The sequence below is a fragment of the Hypomesus nipponensis genome, chromosome 16 (assembly GCF_054491055.1).
Source record: "Hypomesus nipponensis isolate SF chromosome 16, ASM5449105v1, whole genome shotgun sequence".
In the NCBI taxonomy this organism is placed as follows: Eukaryota; Metazoa; Chordata; class Actinopteri; order Osmeriformes; family Osmeridae; genus Hypomesus; species Hypomesus nipponensis.
In genome coordinates, this window is record NC_140376.1 from 9,591,541 (window position 1) to 9,612,227 (window position 20,687).

At 42.8% G+C, this 20,687-nt stretch overlaps 1 protein-coding gene across 1 annotated transcript; it reads left to right on the forward strand.

Annotated features, from left to right (window-relative positions):
- Positions 1 to 2,586: 2,586 nt before the first annotated feature.
- Positions 2,587 to 18,803, forward strand: alpi.1 (alkaline phosphatase, intestinal, tandem duplicate 1). Its single transcript, XM_084675638.1, has 12 exons — positions 2,587 to 2,879; positions 3,104 to 3,274; positions 6,647 to 6,766; positions 7,316 to 7,431; positions 8,116 to 8,290; positions 8,786 to 8,958; positions 9,156 to 9,290; positions 9,365 to 9,440; positions 9,570 to 9,704; positions 9,887 to 10,078; positions 15,629 to 15,745; positions 16,345 to 18,803. The coding sequence occupies exons 2-12, from the start codon at positions 3,211 to 3,213 to the stop codon at positions 16,614 to 16,616; spliced, it is 1,575 nt and encodes a 524-aa protein (XP_084531764.1). The 5' UTR covers positions 2,587 to 2,879; positions 3,104 to 3,210; the 3' UTR covers positions 16,617 to 18,803.
- The last annotated feature ends 1,884 nt before the right edge of the window (positions 18,804 to 20,687 follow it).

Sequence of the window (20,687 nt, forward strand, 5' to 3'; positions counted from 1 at the left end):
ATGCAGTACAAAGCAACACAGGATGACAGGATCAAATCAGAGGTATTTAATGACAGGGTAGGGGACTGAGGAAGGCAGGACAAGAGGCTAAGCAGGGAAGGCAGGCAGGTGGGAACTGGGGAGAGGAAGCATGAACACAAAACAAACGATCTGGCGGTGAGTGGATGGAGAACCAGGGTACCTACGCTGCAGGGTGATGATGAGCCACAGGTGTGAAAGTTGGTCAGGTGGTGCAGAAGACGTGTACTGGAATCACAGGAGCCTGGAGCCAAGCCTATCCTCATGCGTACACAGAGACCGACAGGGGAGGACTGGAAACACAATGGAAGAGGAAAACACGAGCGGAATAACTCGAGGCACAGTCGAGACCGTGACATATACATGCACCACCATGGCACAATCAGTATTAGTGTCTTTGTTTTGTATGTTTTGAATTGTAGGTGTTTTGCTGATATTAGTTAAGAATGTTGAGAACTGTGCAGATACTGTACTGTTGGTGTGTTCCAGCGTCACAAAATGTAACTGTCTAATAACTGACTATAACAACTGACTTTCCACACCTGTCTGACATCCTTGGGAATTAAATCCTTTTACGTTTACTTTTTACACTCACGTTGTTACACATCCGGCACAGACACTGTGACAAAGTATGAGGAGGATTGCCAAGGGTCGATGATTTACAAAACAGTTTATTAAATGACTGAAGACACGTCCAGCAACATAACCAATGATGTGTCAGTCAGTAGATTGGCTGTGTAGGTGGGTGGTGAGGGAGTGAGTGAGTCTGTAACCAGGGTGGAGAAACAAACAGTCCAAAATGCAAACAAATAAAACATGTGGCTTGGAGAAGGGTCTCCTAGATGTCTGTGACCAGTGTTCTTTGAAAAAGGAAGGAACACATCGGGTCCGAAGACACAGGGTCACACACATAATGTTTCTGTCAGTGTTTAAAGCTCAGGTCTTCAAGACATCAAAATCTGTAATGGAACCGATCTAGACCTTTATGAATGACCTGCATTTTGCCCCAGATGTATTTAGAAGAAGCAGGCCATTGTTTTATCGACTTCATGTTTGTCCACAATGATGCTACTGTGAAATATAATTTGTCTAGTTTAAAACAAGACTCCCATTTTCAGTTCATGATCTCGTGCTGAGCTTTGTGAGTGTCTTATTGATAGCTGTTGATAGATCAGCTCAAAGCTTGGTCTATATTTCCAAGCAAATCATGTCTACAATGATCTGATACCATGCTAATTTTGACGGGAACATTATGATGCCCTCAAAACTTTGAGCAAACCTTCAAATGTTCTGTGTAACATGCAGTAAAGGTCACATACTCGATCTCTTGCACAGAACATATTGCAGTTCTATTCACATGGTATTTAGGGTAATGTCATTTAATCTCCAATCCATCTCATGTGTGAATCTCTGTATATTACTTTTAAAGGCCACAGCCTACAATGGGCACTTGTATTTGTGTAACCAGACGGCCATGCTCGTCACAGTCTGCCTAAGGTGATGCTACATAGACTGCTCAGCTGCCAGTGAAAACCAATACCGCCGTTCATACAGAGGTCTTTTTGATATCTAAGGACACTACTGAATGTCTGGTGCCGGTATTGGTTTATTATTCATCTCCCAGACCCTTAGCAACGGAATAAATATACATTTTTAGATTCTGCTGAAGAATCACTTCCTCGTTTTTTCCCCCTGTATGTTGGTGAGTCACTAAACTGTGATGGTAGTGCATCTGTTGCTGGGTTCATCCTTCTCCATATTGTTGTTGTAAGAACATTTTGGCCCCTGCCACACAAAGAGGGGTTGTGTAGTTGTTCAGAACCATTTTGGGATCTAAGGAGGACGTCAGGAATGTGTTCTATATAAAAAAAGCAAAATGGATTCTCACTGATAAAATAAAAGTCAAGTATCGGCAATATTTAACTTCATGTCCATGCTTACACCTGTCACTTATGTGGGTCTAAATAAAAGCTACTCTTAAAAGTCAGCCTTTGTTGAGGGCCTTGTTTTGCAGAATGTGAATGGAAGACAAATTCAATTCTCTTTCATATTGCCTCAACATCTAAGGACATTATATCTGCATACAAATGTAGGCAAACCAATTTAAATCGGTGCAGAAAAATGACTGTATGTGCCTGTCAGGCCTCTGGATGAAATACTGTTTGAACCACTCCGCGTTACATTATCTAGCATCCATCTCCATGTTTCTGCGCCTACTTACTCCTGCAGCAGGTCGTGCCAGGTGAAATAACTACAGCATGTGTTTCCGATGAGACTGTGATATGAATGTCTTGACTATCTAGCTAGCCAACATCCGCCTTCTATTTCTCATTCAATGTTTCTCACCATTTATTTATGCCTGTGCGGATAAAAAGGACTGTTTGATGTGTGGGAGACATGAGGTGAGTGAAAAGATTTACCTGTGTGGGAGGAGGAAAGAAGTCATGTTTGCATGTGTGCCAGTTCCAACTTTTTCTTTCCCCACTAGGACGCCCATTAAACCGCCACCTCGTATGCTAATTTGTTTCTGACTCCGTAGTTCCAGATAAGGTTGTTTTTCGGCATAATTGTTGGTTTCACATATCTGTACACAATCCCATTGTATTCGGAAGTGGTACTGCTGAGAGTGAGTGCATTGTCTCTCATGTGCGTCTGTGTGTCTTTCACTCCTTTTACAAGTCAACACAACCCTAAAAGATCCAAGTTAAAGCCCCAATCCGAGGAAACCATTTGACAGGCTTGTGTCCATAAAGAAGGAAGACAACCCTTTGATTTGGAGCCGTGCTGCCTGAGAGAAATGGACTGGAGACTCTCAAAGCAGTGGGAGAAGGCTGTGTAGAATGTATGGAAGTACTAGAGAGGTGAGTGGTGCTTGTTCCCCCCCCTCCTTTTTTTTCTTCTTCTCTTTCCCAGTAAAACAAAGGATGCATAGGCTATAATGAGGAAGTTGTGGTGTGTGTGTGTGGGGGGGGGCTGTTTTACGTCAGTCATTTATTACTCCTCTGCTCCCTAGAGGTGAGAACTTTGCCAGCCATTGTTTTGGAGAAAGCCTTAAGCAGCCAGCTTGTAGGATTTTGTGTTTTAGAATTTACAGGAAGGATTCAAGTACAGGGCAGACAGAGAGAGAGGGAGAGAGAGAGAGAAGGAGAGTGGGATTCACACCCCGAACACCAAGGCCCTGGGACAGAGAAGATGAAGCGTCTGATGTGCTCCCTTCTTCTAATTGGATGCTGCTGCTCCACAGTGGAAAGCTCAGGTAAGTTTTTAAATTAATTACTGCTTTTTTATCTGAGAGATTTTTATAGCTTTTAGTTTAGTCAACAATGACCACATACAAACGTGCTCACACCCAGGATTACATGGAGTGACTATAGTGGCCTCTTCATAGTAATACATTACAAAATGTGACGTCACGCTGAGGAATACAATGTAGTTTGTTAAACCTCACATGTACAATGCACAAGCTTAACCACCTGTGTAAAATTGTGTTCAGTCTTTGTACTTTTACTTCACTTATTATCATTGAGGCACTGAAAACAAAACGCTAACCATGGCTACTTTTGCCACTGTACCATTATTAGGATCAAGTAACCCTATATATTTTCTTTATGGGAACCAGTAACTTCAGTTTATTGCCTGCTGCTTCTCAAGCTGCACATTGTTTGATCTCTGAATAATAATCTCGCACCAGTGCTGCTGGTTCTGTGAGGGACCTTGCCTCTCTGTGTCGCTTTTATAATTGTCCCCCAATCAAGCACTCCTGCAGCTATAAAAGAATCCCCTTTTACGAGCAGCCTGCCAAGGGTAGCACTGGTCTTAAGAAGAAAGCTCAGCACAGCTGCGTGTAAAGTTACGTGTTACGTCATCAACGCTCCCCACTCATTCTACTTATTGATCCAGATTTATGGGATAGTTCACTGTCTATTTGAGTGGATGTGAGTAACTCCCTGCACCATAGATGTGACCAAGCCAAAATAGATCAACGACATCATGGTCTGAGTTAGATTGGCTGATTATTCTATCAGTTCTCTGTCTTTAAGTTACTGTCAATGTCTGTCTCTCACTTCTTTCTTTTGTTCTTTTTCTTTTACCCTCCTCGTTTCGGTCTCTTTTTCCTTCCCTCTCAATCTGTCCTCAAGTCTTACTCCCGATAAACACACAATTTCACTCTTTCGGCCTCTAAGTTCTCTCCTCTTTGCTCTCCTGCAGTCTCTTCCATCTCTATCTCTTCAAACTGGTCTTGCAATCAAGATCAAAAGACAGGAAGAGGGATATGCCCTCTCTTTGAGAAGGGGGGATGTGTGGTCTGCACCACCCACATCTCTGGTCTGACAACCTGCACCTAAACATTCTCTGAGCTATAATCTAGAAACATAATCTGTTCCAACCACTATAATTCACACAAGCTATCCAACAGACGCCAGTTTGTTGGAAGCTGTGAAATACAGGATGTACATTTGGGCCCACTTTCTGCAGGGTGTATGGAGTATCTCTTGAAGCAACTACTGTAAGATGTTTGATGTGTGAGTTTGCAGTTTTGGGTTTCCGTAGGAGTACACTCCTGTCACAGATACGGACTTGAGTGGAGGACGTTTTTGCTTCGTCGTGGTGGGTTAAATTCATGAGCCATCGAAGTCACACAAAAAAATCCCTCCTGACTAAAAAGACGACCATAATAACCTCCAGCTATTTGGATTTAAGAACAGTTACCTTTGCCGACATAAGCCAGCCTTTCTCCTCCGACTGAGCAATCCTGACAATGGACAGACATGTCTCCACAAGCTTGGAGGCTCGCGTGTCTGCTCTGGTATTTGGGTCTGCATGGTGCGGCCACGTTATGGAAGGCCCCTGTCCAAGAAGCCCCTCCGATTCCCCCGTTTTATTATCTTGATCACGTGACTACAATGACCACAACCCACCACTCTCCACTGATGACTCACTGGCACTGGCAGAAAAGTAGAGCTACCACAGAAGTTGTCTACTATGACTAACGGCAGTCTTGCTCCCTACTGTTTCAGGAAAATCATATTTTCCATAGGTTTATAGAAAATGAAGATCTGGATGATATATGATGAACACTGCAGTGATGCATTGGGATTTAAATCCATTTGGGTGTACTTTAAAAAAGTATTAGATGTTGGCCTCTAACTGAGCAATCCTGGCTTCATTTTGTTTTAAACAACAGTTGTTGTGTTTGTGTGAAATAAAATGAACAAGATGTGTAAACCACAGGCGATCTCGACTACCTCACAAATGAAAAATGCTTGCTTCCCCGACAAAAAGGAGTCAAGAGGTGTTTTTTTACAGGCATATACATTGAGTTAGTGAAGAAAATAGAAATATGACCCTAGCATGAAATCCAGGGCACATCATGACTCAATCATAATATAACAGAGAATAAAACTGTCCGACCCTTTTTACTCACTAAAATCCTTTTTCCAGGGGGGAACAAAGAAATGAAAAAGCAGTGATTGTGATTTGCATTGTGTCAAATGCCAACACAAATTGGGCAGCCAATTCTTTTTTCTCAGTCGAATCAACTGGTGCATAAAAATACCCATTAGAGCATTTCCCACATCAAAGGGTATTTCAATTTCTATAATTCACAATTTTTGAGAAAGCGACAAAAGAGAGGGAGAGAAAATGAAACCAGCCTTTTAAAACAAACGGGGAGGGTACATTGCAAATGAAAAACGAAAGAGAAGAGAGATCACTTCTACGTGTGGGGAACTAGACTCGAGTTTGTGTGGTCCTTGCTTGCCCCCCAATTTTCTCATCCTTTCCCTCTCTCTATTTTGCTCTCTCTCCCCTTTTCTAAGCCTATGAGCTGGCTGTGGCCTTTGCCGGCAACACACCCTAAGATTTAAAAGGCTGGGCTGAAGGTTTGGGGAGGCACACTCTCTTTTTCTCTCTCTCTCTCTCTCTCTCTCTCTCTCTCTCTCTCGTGCTAAGTGTTGGGTGTGGAAGCTCCTTTTCGCCCAGGCTCCAGGGTAGGGATGCAGGTGTCACAGAGCTGGGCCCCCAGGCTGTGGATGCTCCTTCTGGGCTTTCTGCTGCTCTCTTCTGGGGGCCTTGCGGAGGACCAAGGTGAGGAAACAGCAAGGCCATTGTCCCTGGTTGTAACATTAGAACAGTGTGGGTGAACGGACTGAAGGATGGGCTGACACAGGTGAACCTTTTGGGGCGGTGAGTAAGTGGTCAGGTGTGTGTGTGTGAAGAGGTTGTGTATCTGTGTGTAGTTTGTAGGGGGAGGGAATGTATGTGTTTAACTGTGTGTGTGTGACTGACCAGTGTGTGTTTCAGACCCAGCTTGTGTAAAGTGTTATGACGCGCTGGGATGGATGGACTGTTTGTCTTTCCGTTGTTTTGGTGTGCAGCGTGGTGGAATGTTCTTTTCTATTTCCTGTTAAACCGTCTTCCAGTCCACCCACAGTATCCCAGTCAAGGTGTCTTTATTTCGCTAACCTTTTTCCCGACGGCTCCTCAGATCCGTTCCGCATAGCTTGAAGCCACGCTGTTTCATAGGTGCCAAACCAAGAAGCACGGCTGTCCAACTTGACACTGCTTTTCTTTTTTTTTCTTGTTCTTTTCACTGTCTGTCTGTCTGTCTGTGTGTGGTATCGAGCAGCAGAGCAAGAGAAGGAGCCGGCGTACTGGAACTCTCAGGCCAAGGAGACCCTACAGGCAGCGCTAAAGCTCCGCCCACGGGCACACCGTGCCAAGAACATCATCCTCTTCCTGGGGGACGGTAAAGAGCCGGAACCGTTCAACATACGATAACCAGATGGTGCTCATGTAGAGCATGGCATTGTCTGGAACTGTGCATTTTCCCCCTGCCTCACAATATGATGTGTACTTACAGCTTAATCAAAATCAACAGATATGCGTTTACTGTAATGTGTTAGCTGTCCAGCACAGGCACGTGTCCAATGGATGTTTTGAAATTGTTTAAAACGGTTCAATGACTCTGACTGAGACATTGCTCAATGAAGGGATGTATCAGAACGATGGGTCTTCTCAGTCCATTGGTGGTAAAGAGAAACCTGTTTCATCTTGAGGTCCAATTTATATACTTTTGAATAGTTATATTAGTCATATGAAAAGGTGCAGTATAAATGACCGGTGTGGTGGTAATATGCTGTTAGACATTCACTTCTTTCATTGCTTGTTTAATGTTTTTCACCTTGGCTTCAGAACCAATGAAGGTTGAAGCAGACTTCCTTCAAGTCTAAACTACCCATGGCTTATAGGAGTTCAGCTGCAACGAAGTACATTTGTCGACTCATTTGTCAATCAGGAATGGGGGTGTCCACGGTGTCAGCCGCGCGAATCCTGAGGGGCCAGATGGAGGGCCACCTGGGGGAGGAGACAGTGCTGGCCATGGACAGCTTCCCTTACCTGGCCCTCTCTAAGGTGGGATCCCCTCTGAGCCCTTGGGTTAGATTAGATTCAGATGTTTTTGTCATTATTTAAAAAAACGACAAAACAATGAAAAACAGTTGGCAAAAACATGAATAACCGTAAAGATAACCACAATAAGGTTAAATTTAGGTTGTTTGATAATGGCACAAGAGGGACTGAGGGAAGCTGTGTGTAGAAATCAAATGGTGTAGGGCCACCTCGAGGTGGATGTGTGTGTGTGTTTTTTGTGTGAGTGTGCTTGACATGGTTTTCTAACTTGACATGCTGTATCTTGTCTCATTCCTCCTTGTTTCAGCTCTGTAAAGTCCTCTTTGTGCAGCATGGGAAAGTCTTTTTTGGTTTGTTTATGTTTTTGCAATAGAAACAATTTGGGTATTATGGTGGAGTGAGATTAGGTGTTTGGTCAAAAAAAGGTTTGTGACACAGCATAATCTTTAGTTTTCAGATTTCAGTCACAAAATATGGGCATGCAAACTTGGTCTTGACTAGTCTAAGTTCCTTTCCACCAGTAGTTTCAATCAAATTCTAACAATTATTTACATTACTTTATCCTTTTTAAAATTGTACATTTGATGAAGAAGCTGTTCTTGAGGATTCCAACTGAAATGGACAGCAGACCTCATAGGTTTGCAATAATGTTCTAATGCTTTTTGTGATTTGTGTTTTGCTTCCCAGACGTACAGCGTAGATAAGCAGGTAGCGGACAGTGCAAGCACGGCTACAGCGTACCACTGTGGGGTGAAGGCGAACGCTAAAACGCTGGGCCTCAGTGCTAATGCGGTAGCCTATGAGTGCAACACTACCTTTGGCAATGAAGTATTCTCTGTATTACGGCGTGCCAAAGCCCAAGGTATGGTGTACTTTAGCACACTGTCAATAACGCACACTAATCTGATAATAACGGACATACTGTGAGAGTATGCAATAGAAAATAGAAATTTGCTAGAACATAACTACAGATACAGTTTGGCACCTGGCAACTTGGTCCTTTGGCAGTGATGCACATTCACACGACTACAACCATAATTAGAGATACGATAATGAATGTTTGATTTTCTTCTGGCTGACACGCACTCTTTGTCAGCCTGTCCTTGACTGACAGTCATTATAAGGAAGTGCATTAAGTGATAGTGTGATTACACTATCATCTCCTAGAGCACCGCTCTAAACTCATCTCATCCCTGATATAGTTGGAAATCAATCACAAGATTACAATGGATGGACTTTAGGGTCACAGACATATCTCTGCCGGCTATCAGGGATTGTATGGGTGTGGTGCATGTATGTGTGTGTGTGTTGTGCACGTGTGTGTTTTGCCTTTTAAGAGTTTGGTGTTTCCTCACAGGTAAGTCCGTTGGCATCGTGACCACTACGCGCGTCCAGCACGCATCCCCTGCAGCCGCCTATGCACACTCCGTGAGCCGCAGCTGGTACAGTGATGCCGACATGCCCTCCAGTGCCCGCCGACAGGGCTGCGTCGACATCGCCACCCAGTTGGTCACCAACATTGATATTGACGTAAGATTCTTCTTAGTTTTTTGTCTCGCTTTCGCTACATCGCACCCACACACACACATTCACACAGAGAGAGAGAGGATCACATTTAAATAAATAAAGCAGACTGGTTGGTTATTAGTTATCATTTCGGCTATTTCCTGTACTTTCCCTCTACTGTTGACTATTTTCAGCTTCTTACGATATCCTTGCCCTGATAGGTGGTACTGGGTGGGGGGAGGATGTACATGACTCCTAAAGGAACTCCAGATCCAGAGTACCCTACCTCTTCTTCAAGGAAAGGAGATCGCAAGGACAAGAGGAATCTCATTGATGTCTGGCTGAATGCCCAAAAGGTAAGCTTCTATTTGATTCTCCATATCGTAAAAACTTGATACTGCAGCCTTTCTCAGATATGTGTCCTTTTCAGAACAAGAAATCACAGTATGTTTGGCATAGAAAACAGTTTGACGAGGTCAATGTGAAAACAACAGACCGGCTCATGGGTATAGTACTTATTATGTACTGGAAACTCATACTTGCATGCCTTTACAATCTGCAGTCAGAAGAAATATCTCCACAACCAGACATTCAAAATGTAAAATTCAATGAAAGGTTTCATCTTGCCTCTCAAGGTCTCTTCGAGCCCAAAGACATGCGCTTTGAGGTGTTCCGGAACATCTCTCGAGACCCCTCCATCGTGGAGATGACAGAGAAGGCCATCCAGATTCTCAGCAAGAACCCTAGAGGCTACTTCCTGTTTGTGGAAGATGAGTACTATTTACACTAGTGTATAGTCGGTACTAGTATACTGCCCAATACTATACTAGTGTACTACTTAAAATGCTCTAAGCGTAATGGAAGACAATTGTACTCCACGTTTTAGTCATAATTTTTCAGAGTAGATTCATTTAATACTGACTTGACATTGATGTGGGTGTTTTTTTTCCAAGAGGGAGAATCGACCACGGGCATCACGATGGCATTGCCAAGCTTGCACTAACTGAGACGGTGATGTTTGACCAAGCAATCAGGCGAGCCTCGCGCCTCACCAGGGAGTCTGACACGCTCACCGTTGTTACGGCGGATCACTCGCATGTTTTCACCTTCGGAGGAAACACCCAACGTGGGAACCCCATCTTTGGTATGGCCCATGACACAGCGGCATAAAGGAAGTGAAGTGATTACTAAATAAGTGACACGGTCATATAAAATCCCAGTTGAGGGTCATCTTCTTACACAAACTTGGTGAACATTATCTTCACAAGCCAAGAAATATTTGACAATGCTGAAATCAAGTCAGTTTTTTTTCTCGTGGAAGATTTGGTTGCTGAAATGAGGTCACCTCATCTGTAGACCTTGCCTTGAAAAGAGACGTTTAAGGAAATGTTTCAAACCTGACCCATTTAAAGAAAAAAATTTGCAAATCACGTTCAAGCAATATGATATTAGAGGGAGTGTGTCATTGTATCAGCAAGGCTGTGACTTGGTTGAAGGTAAGAGGCCACAAGCCAAATGTTGAAGATAAGTTGAGCTGATCTTAAGCAGTAACGCACTACCTTGAGTGTGATATTGCTTAAATAAGATGTCATTAGTTAACAAGCCGACAACAGATAATCTACACAAAATAGTTCCGCCACTAGACTGGGACTGGACTTGCCAAGCAGCACAAACATTTTTCTGCACTCTGTTAATGTAAGCGGAGAGATGCATGTTTAGTTAAAAGCAGTGCTGTTATGGCGAAATATCGTGGAATGCCTCTTGTCCAAAGCAAATTACTTGGTCAAAACTAACTGTTGGATACATTGTGTACATATCGTAGAGAATATTTGCTTTAATGGGACAAAGATGGTAAAGATCAACAGGAAATGTTAGGGAGAGAGAAGGGGGAGGACATGAAGGATTGGGCCAGGGCTGGATTCGAACCCAAGTCTCCGCACACTTCACCGGTGAGCCAACTATACAGTATTTAAGGGGCAGGTAAGGCCAAGAAGCAAAGCAATCTTTTTTTGTTGTGTCTCTTTGCTGAGGTATACGGAGCCCCTAAAGCATTGGCGGAACCAGACTTTTATATATGGGGTGGCCAAGGGGTGGCCGGGGCTACTTCAGGGGGTCCACAGACCAAGACTGAAAATGTGTGTGTAGCCTGGCATCCAAGCAGTGTAAATTATTCATATGATTGCTGATGAGAAATAGGAATTAAAATGCACTTAAGCCTGAGTTCTTCAGTGTGGCCTAGTATGGTCCACTTGGGTGAATCAAATTATACATTCACTATGAATCTACTGTGTCTCTACATCTGAATTGACACTAATTTCTTTCTTACACACACTGTAGTGTAGGCTACTCACTCCTGTTTGCTCAACTTTTTGAAGTGTGCTATCTCACCTTTTCTTTTAATGTTTGAAGTGAACACTAAGCAAAAATAACATGTAGGCTTACACATCCAATTACCCACATTTGAGTCCAATCTCAAACTTAAACATATTCCCATATTATCTACAATCAACTACTAGATCATGGCAAGCCCTACTCTGAAATACGTATTTCAAACAGGCATTATACAATAGCAAACAAGGTAGATCTGACTGCAACGTTAATATTTTGTAACGTTAATAAATTGATAAGGCATCTCATCAAGGAATCTTAGCAGTTAAAGTACAAAAATAGTAGGGACCCACACCAAAAGACGTGTGTTATGTTAGGCTGTTAGTTGTTTACCAGCAGTGGCGGTTCTAGACAAATTTTCCTGGGGGGCCAAGGGGGGACCAGTGTTTAATCAGAGGGGCACATTCAAAACTAATTATATTCAAACATTAAATACTTTAATTTTGCTTTACATTAAAATCATACAAACGGCTCTGACTCTCCCTCCTCCAGCTCCTCAGCTCTCTCAATACCTTAATATGTTTCGCTAACCTTTTTATTTACTGGGGGAAAAAAGGCTGCAATGTCCCTTCCTCATTTCATGATGACTACCAGAAGGAGAAAAAACGTGTAAAAAATCAATAAATATTCAGTCAGCTCAGGGGGGCCACAGGGGGGGGGCAGGTATTTTTTACAGGGGCACTAGCCCCTGTAGGCCCCCGTGTAAAACCGCCCCTGTTTACCAGTAGTGTTCGCGGGGTACGAAATGCCAATCAACCTGCTGGTTGGAGAAGGGGTATGGAGGGGGGTCGGGCAGGGGGGTTGGAGCTTTCGAAGTCAATCGTGCGTGTCCACTGCAGCGACGCGAATCGCTTGCCATCGCTCGCCTTCCCACAGTTCACCACGCTCGAGGGCGTTTCAAACAGATGAATGTAGAATGTAGTTAGTTCTTTAAAATCACTGTTGTAGTTGTCATGGCCAACTGTGCAGACTTGGGTTTACGTACTTGCAACATCGATCAAAATACAACTTGTATACAAAATACAAAACTTTAATAGACATACACGTTGACCTGTGTAAAAAACGTTTCCTCAGTCTCTGCTTATCTGTCGATACGATAGTGAGTTCCAGCCGGGCTAGCTAGCTAGCTAGTTACTACAAAATGAAGTAACGTAATGTCACTAGACTGATTAAGAAAGTACAAACACCAACAACTTCGGCAACCTTGCGCCATGCATTGTTTTTTTTAATTAACATGTCTGGACAAATACAGCTATGTATCGTACAGGACTGGGTAAGCAGTCACACAAACTATTAGTTTTTCCTCCACCTTGAAACCTAGAAAACTAGAAACGTTTACCATGGTTGCTACGTTACCGGAAACAAGAAAACACTCCGATTGGCCATCGCTAGCGAAAATCGCTCCTCATTTGCATAAAGTTGAGAAAATCTCAACTCTGCCGTCTTGTCGCTACCCACAATGCACCACGCAAGCGATTCGCCTGGCTCCATAGAAAATGAATGGAAAACATGTCGCTCGCATCGCTGCAGTGGACACACACTGTTACTGTGCGTTCACACTGCAGCGACGCGAATCGCTTGCCATCGCTCGCCTTCCCACAGTTCACCACGCCCGGGGGCGTTTCAAACAGATTCAATTAGAATGTAGTTCTTTAAAGTCACTTTTGTAGTTGTAATGGCCAAGTGTGCAGACTTGGGTTTACGTACTCGTAACATCGACAACTTACAACTTGTATACAAAACTGTTTAATAGACATACACGTTGACATGTGTAAAAAAACATTTTATTATATTACTCAAAGTCTCTGCTAATCTGTCGATACGATAGGGAGTTCCAACTGGGCTAGCTAGCTAGTTACCACAGAACGAAGTTGTGTAATGTCACTAGACTGAATTAGAAAGTACAAGCATCAACAACTTCAGCAACCTTGCGCCATGCATCGTTTAAAAAAAAATATATATCTCTGTACAAATACAGGTATGTATTGTACAGGACTGGGTAAGCGGCCACACAAACGATTAGTTTCTCCTTCACCTTGAAACCTAGACAGCTGGAAATGTTTGCCATGGTTGCTACGTTACGAGAAACAAGAAATCACTCCGATTGGCCATCGCTAGCGAAAATCGCTTCTCATTTGCATAAAGTTGAGAACATCTCAACTCTGTCGCGTCGCGTCTCTACCCACAATGCACCACGCAAGCGATTCGCCTGGCTCCATAGAAAATGAATGGAAAACATGTTGTCGCTCGCATCGCGTCGCTGCAGTGGACACGCACTGTAACGGTGCGTTCACACTGCAGCGACGCGATGCGAGCGACAATATGTTTCCCATTCATTTTGCATTGTGGGTAGCGACGCTACGCGATTCAAGCGATTCGAGTTGAGATTTTCTCAACTTTATGCTAATGAGGAACGATTTTCGCTAGCGATGGCCAATCGGAGTGTTTTCTTGTTTCTCGTAACGTAGAAACCATGGTAAACATTTCTAGCTGACTAGGTTTCAAGCTGGAGGAGAAACTAATCGTTTGTGTGGCTGCTTACCCAGTCCTGTACGATACATATCTGTATTCGTAGAGAGATGTTAATACAAAAAAACGATGCATGGCGCAAGGTTTTCCGAAGTTGTGGGTGCTTGTCCTTTCAAATTCAGTTTAGTCACATTACGTAACTTCGTTCTTTCCTAACTAGTTAGCTAGCCGGGCTAGAACTCCCTATCGTATCGGCAGATTAGCAGAGATTGAGGAATATAGTAAAACGTTTTTTTACACATGTCAACGTGTATGTCTACAGTATTAAACAGTTTTATATTTTGTAAACAAGTTGTATTTTGATCGATGTTGCAACTACGTAAACCCAAGTCAGCACACTTGGCCATGACAACTACAACAATGACTTTAGAGAACTATATTCTACATTAATCTGTTTGAAACGCACCCGAGCGTGGTGAACTGTGGGAAGGCAAGCGATGGCAAGCGATTCGCGTCGCTGCAGTGGACACGCACTGTTAGACCTGGTTGGTTTAGCGTCTGGGTTTCACAAGAGACGGTTACTATTGTTTCGTGGGCTACCTTTCTTTTATTTAGCGAGGACTAGGGCCAAACAGCTGTTTGGCTTATTGTGCCTGTGGACCGTGTGGTTAAACGTAATCTTATGCCTGGGCGATAGTTCCTGTCTGACCTAGTCAAGTCATTACAATATATTTTAAATGGTGAAATGATACTGTTGTTGTTTTAAAAGTGTGCTATATAAATGAAAATGGAAAAAAACGAAATTGAATTAACTACACCAGAAACTGCGCTGTGAGCTAGGCCTACTAGTGCTAAGTGCTAAACAAAAACAGAGACAGCTCTCTTATCTGAATCTCTTATGGAACCAAATTGCCAATATGCATCTTTTTCTATGGCTCTGCGGCCCAGCAACTCAACTTTCATAACATTTTGTTCAGGAAGCCTCTACCCCAATGCTAAACCTTAAAACGATAACAGTATGATGCTCTTGTTTTAAGGGACATGAAGAAAAAAAAATCTGGTGCGCACGAGAAACTTTCTGGTCTTTCAAATTGTATCACGACCCGGGGTATCGCTGGCACAGTTGATGGCAGCAGCAATATGCTGCAACTCGCACAGTTTTTATTGGTGATCCACCGGCCACCAAATAATGTGGTTTTCGAGCCTCCACCTCGCCTACAAGTAACAGTGTCTGAGAAGATACTTTCTCGTGCGCACCAGAAACTTTCTCGTGCGCACCAGAAAGTATCTCGTGCGCAAAGTATCACGTGCACACCAGAAAGTATCTTGTGCGCACCAGAAAGTATTTTGTGCGCACCAGAAAGTATCTTGTGCGCACCAGAAAGTATCTTGTGCGCACCAGAAAGTATCTTGTGCGCACCAGAAAGTATCTTGTGCGCACCAGAAAGTATCTTGTGCGCACCAGAAAGTATCTTGTGCGCACCAGAAAGTATCTTGTGCGCACCAGAAAGTATCTTGTGCGCACCAGAATTGTTTTTTCTTCTTCATGTCCCTTTAGGGCACATGTGTCAAACTCCGGTCCTCGAGGGCCGCTGTCCTGCATGTTTTAGATGTTTCCCTGCTCGAACACACCTGATTCAATTAAATGGGTTGTTATAACGACCATTCATTAGAATCAGGTGAGCTGTATAAGGGAAACATCTAAAACATCAAGGATAGCGGCCCTCGAGGACCGGAGTTTGACACCCCTGCTTTAGGGGCTCCGTAGAAGTAAGCATGTCGACTAAAATGTCTACGATTCAACCGACACCCACAAACATTGAGCGTTTCTTTTCAGGTCTGGCACCAAAGCAAGCGGACGACAAGATGCCGTTTACAAGCATCCTGTATGCCAACGGTCCTGGTTATGTGCATGTGAACGGTACCCGAGGAAACATCACTTTGGTAGATTACTGTGAGTAATGGGTGGGGATGTCATATGACTCAGCGCTGTCTTATCACCAGTTTTAATCTCCAATGTTGTGGGTCAGGGATAGACTGGGAGTAAAGATTGGCCCTGGACTTTGAACCAGACCGGCCCACCAGAACCGGCCACCACAGCTGCCCTGCCAATGCACGCAATTCATGATGATGACATCAAACACAGAAAGACCTTTACGTTTCTTAGCCTGATTTTTCCATCGTTATATAGTCTCTACGAGCTAGCTTTCGATCTGTCAGTGTCACTGTGGTGTGTAAGCGAGACAATGTTGCATAGACGTTCATTTGGAATTGACCAACCGGCCTGGGGGAAAGGGGGGCCAGACAAACGTGTTGCTAAAATTCTGCAAACATTTTTATTAGTCGTAAAAAAAAAAAAAAGGCCAGCGGCCCTCCGGCCCAAAAGTGCTTCGGCCCACCGGGAATTCTCCCGGTGCTCCCAATGGCCAATCCGCTACTGTCGTGGGTTATGGTACTACAGTTTACGACTGTGAATGGTCTGTGTATCTGTTTTTGTTGCCCAGTATGTGCCCTTAAACTATTTACATCATGAGCAACCCTCCCTCTCCTCAGATGATGAGGAGTACATGCAGCAGGCTGCTGTACCCCTGGACTCTGAGACCCACGGAGGGGAGGATGTGGCCATTTATGCCAAGGGCCCCATGGCCCACCTTTTCCACGGGGTCAAAGAGCAGAACTACGTGGCCCACGTCATGGCCTACGCCGCGTGTCTGAAACCCTACACCGACTGCCCCCCCAAGCCACCCTCGTCCGAGGGACACGCGCACTCCTTCTCCAAGATACTTCTCAGTCTCGGCGTCCTCCTGTTGCTCCTGTTTAGATGACTGCGCACACACACGCACTAACGCACATACACACGCGCGCTCTCTGCCTTGCACGCACGGCTCAATGTGGGAGTGTTTCTTTACAAAAAGGTACTCTTATACAATCAATTGTGAAATGGAAGTTCCAGTGTATCATTCATCTTTAATTGATGAATGACTAGCAGATGACTGAGAAGTGTGTCTGGTTAACAGACAACAACATTTTAATCATCACATGGCACATTACTGCAGTACACTTCTCCCATCTGTATCATTGAAACTTATTTTCCAAGATAATGATCTTAGTAGTTGATCAGGTGGACCTGCATCAGAGCACATATCACATTGTTTTTGTTCGGAAATGTTTTTAAACACTTGCTCATAACTGTTTCACAAAGCACAGTTTACAAGAGAAAAATCATGTTTACCTCAGCATTGCAGAAGGTTGACTAACTTTTTTTTACGGTCTTTGACGCTTGTGTGCTGACCTGTGTCACCAACTTCATGAAGCTGTCTTCTTCAGATTGTACATGCATATATATGCCAATTAGCTTTATACTCCTTTTCTATGTGGTTGTTTTTTTTATTAATGTATTTTGTATGAACATATTTACGGTGTATTTTTATACCATTTGTTACCGAATGTTTGAGTGTGTATAAAATGTAAAAACAAAAACATTGTTGGCATCCTGATTCCAAAAATGTATTTAGTTTACTCAAGGTATTCCTCAGGCTACATTATTAATTCAGAAACATTTCCTGACTAGACCATCTTTTATGAGCAGTAATAGAGTACAGAGTACAGATAATCAGCAGTATATACAATTTATAATGTGAATTTGCAATGACAGGAACTCCTGATTTAATGGTTGATTGCTCTGGATAAGTGTTGGCGTGCTTTATCATCTGAGTCAGGCATCATAAACAAAACACCAAATGTCATAAATGTATTCTGATGCACACAGTTACCGAAGAAAGGTCAACTACTTTGTTAAGAATTTAGCACCCTTGCAGTTTACTCAACGTATTCCTCAGGCTACATTACTAATTCAGAAACCTTTCCTGCCTAGACCATCTTTTATGAGCAGTAATAGAATACAGAGTACAGATTATTATCTAATCAGCAGTATATACAATTTAATATGAATTTGCAACAACATGAACTCCTGGTTCAATGGTTTAATGGTTGATTGTTCTGGATAAGTGTTGGAGTGCTTTAACATCTGAGTCAGGCATCATAAAGAAGAACCAAATGTCATAAAGAGAAAAAAAAAACATGGAGCCAATAGAATATCTCATTGTGCAAGCTTGACATTTCCTGGTCACAAATATGCAAACTGAATCTGCAGATACTGAAATCTTATAGTAAATAGGCCAACGTGTGTTACCAATGTGTCTGTGAAAGCTGTATGTTAAGATAATGACAATCAGAACAAATTAGTGTGCCACACCAACAATCATACTTGATTTTTACAATAAAACATAATACAATTGCTTTAACGAATGTATTTTAGTTTACATGCAATACATTTTTAAACGTTTTTTGACTAAAAGAAGATATACAGAAATTGAGAATAATAGACAATGAGAATGAATTCATAGTTAATAAGTCAAGTTATTAACTATGTTAATAAACTAAGTTATGAACTCATAGATAACTTAAGTTATCTGACATACAGCAATTTGGTGTGATCTCTTACCTCTGTTACCACCAGTTGTTGTTATCTTTCATTTTCCCAGAAAAAGTGTACAGTATTTTATGGAGCACATTTTTAACAATGCACTAACTAGCTGACTCTGCAGACTCCCATTGGCAACCTTCTTTCTGTATTACTTTAACGAACACATGAACACCTTTATTGGGAGATGTCACTTTAAATTCAACAGAGGCCACACAAAATTGAATTCATGCCAGATATTCACAATTGTCAAGCAAAGTATCTTACATATAATCGTAATATGGTAAAAGAATGTCCAAAATGCATGTAGGTTTGCTTACAATGCTTAATCTGTGTCTGTCAATCCATGTAGTTGGACAGCCTGTACAGTTTTCTTACTACACCAATACTTCCATCAATGCATTTGTGAAGGGTGAATGAAGTATGATTGTAGACGGAGTGGTTATGCCCTATAAAATTATGTTTTGTCATGTCTTTTCATTGTCCAATTGTTCATATTTATCACCTTGTGTGTAATGGGATTGCTGGATGTGTGTATGTGTGCATGCGTACGTTTGCTCTTTTGAACATTTCATTTATGTAATATACATTTAATTTACATATTTATGTAACATTTGTGTAAATATATATGTATATATATTTTTTCATTTTATTAAAATATTGCAGAGGTTTTGTCCAAAGCAATTTACAAAGCAGTGCACAAAGTACAGCAGAAGATCAAGAATCAGAAGTGCATGGTTCCAGTATTATTTTGGTGGTCGGGTCAAGGAACGATCTGTTTGTACTTGCCACAGTGCAAAGTAACCACATCCATCCTCCAGACACACTGAACAATACCAATAGTAACTAGAGAGGGTACAATTTCTGGGGAAATTGAGGGTGTGCTAGCTTGCATCGGTTGCAGGTGGGTCCGTCCCCTTAAGTTTTTCCGTTCTAGTGATATTTTCAAGCATATTTAAGAACTCCCTTTGAAACAAGCGAGCCCCCTTTGAAAAAAGCTACTGTAACAGTGTTGTCACCGGGGCAGTATTTCAGATGGAATCGCAATTCAAACAGTACCGTCTGCTATGCCCCCAAAAACGTAAATAAGTTTGACATTAATTTACGGTGAAATGGCTAATTCAAAAGAAGTTTGCTACAAGCAAGCTAGCTGTTGTTACTTGCCAAACGTCACTGAGGGGATTGTTTGAAAGCGCCAGGAATGAGAATGTTTCTTTTGACAAAGTTTGGGCTGTGGCATTGAAGACAGCGACGCACCACACAAGCTTGAGTTTAAATACATCATTTAATGTGGCATTAATTACCGTACATGCAAGTCTTGATTTGCTTAAATGTACATGTGCTGCTAGTACACCATGGCACGATACTCACTGTGCAACAGCATATCTATGCACGTTGTATCCATGCGTCGTTGCTGATGTGGTGACGTAGCTAACCCTGAGTACCCTTCGTTGACTAAAGGCACTTGCTGCCACAAAAACGTTGTAACCTCCTAAACCGTGCAACGGAAGGTGAATAAAAATACCAGCAACTCAATCGAGACCAAGAGGAAACTTTTGACACTTAGGATGTCTATGTAGTCCAAATATTGACTGAGGCTTAGGGGGGCAAAAATGATTATAATATATATATGTGAGATAACAATGGTTGTGCTCGCCGAAGGCGTGACAACAATATATATGTGCAACATCAAACACGTTTGTGGGTGCAGTCTCTTGTCAGACAGTGGAAAAACAGCATCTCAAATACAACGTTCAGAGAAGAGCCAAATTTGCCAGTATCACAAAAGTAACGTATTGCTAAATGCTGCTTTTGGTGCCCTTATGCTAGCTAAAAGAATAGTTAGTTGAGGTCAAGTTTGAAGAAGTCAGTCTTGAGACCATGTCGGAAGAACGGTAGGGACAAGGAGTTTAACAGAGAGTTCATTCCCCCGACTGTGGAGGACTGAAGAAGCACTGCATTGGAAGAGTGCAAGGACCCTTTTGTGAGTGAGGTGCCTGAGTCGGTGTGTGCAGCTGGACAATGTCCTTGAGGTACGCGTCCTGTTGGACGCAGCGTGACAGGGTGTCAGGGTTTTGTACCTGATTCTCACGGTGACCAACAGCAAGCAGAGTGACCTCAATAAGGAGAAGCTGTATGTGAGGACTTGGGGTGATTGAAGAAGCTACATTCTGGGTGACCGGGAGGCAGGGCTGAAGGACGAAGAGGGCCTGGAGGACAACCGGGAGGCAAGGCGGAAGGACTTTGTCACTCAGGGGGTCGATGATGTAGGATGGGCCGCTCTGGAGGGCGACAGTGACAGCTTGGTTACGCTGGAGTCAGGGGCCAAGACAGTTTCAGAATCAGGTTTAAATTTGGTTTATTTGCCATGTAGGTTTGCACATACACAGAGTTTACTGTGGCAGGAAGGTGC

Excerpts from the sequence above, each read along its gene's own strand:
- alpi.1 (XM_084675638.1), top strand. The coding sequence starts at position 3,211 with ATGAAGCGTCTGATGTGCTCCCTTCTTCTAATTGGATGCTGCTGCTCC. Across the intron at positions 3,275-6,646 it reads CTCCACAGTGGAAAGCTCAG|CAGAGCAAGAGAAGGAGCCG; the intron begins GTAAGTTTTTAA and ends GGTATCGAGCAG. Across the intron at positions 6,767-7,315 it reads CATCCTCTTCCTGGGGGACG|GAATGGGGGTGTCCACGGTG; the intron begins GTAAAGAGCCGG and ends TTTGTCAATCAG.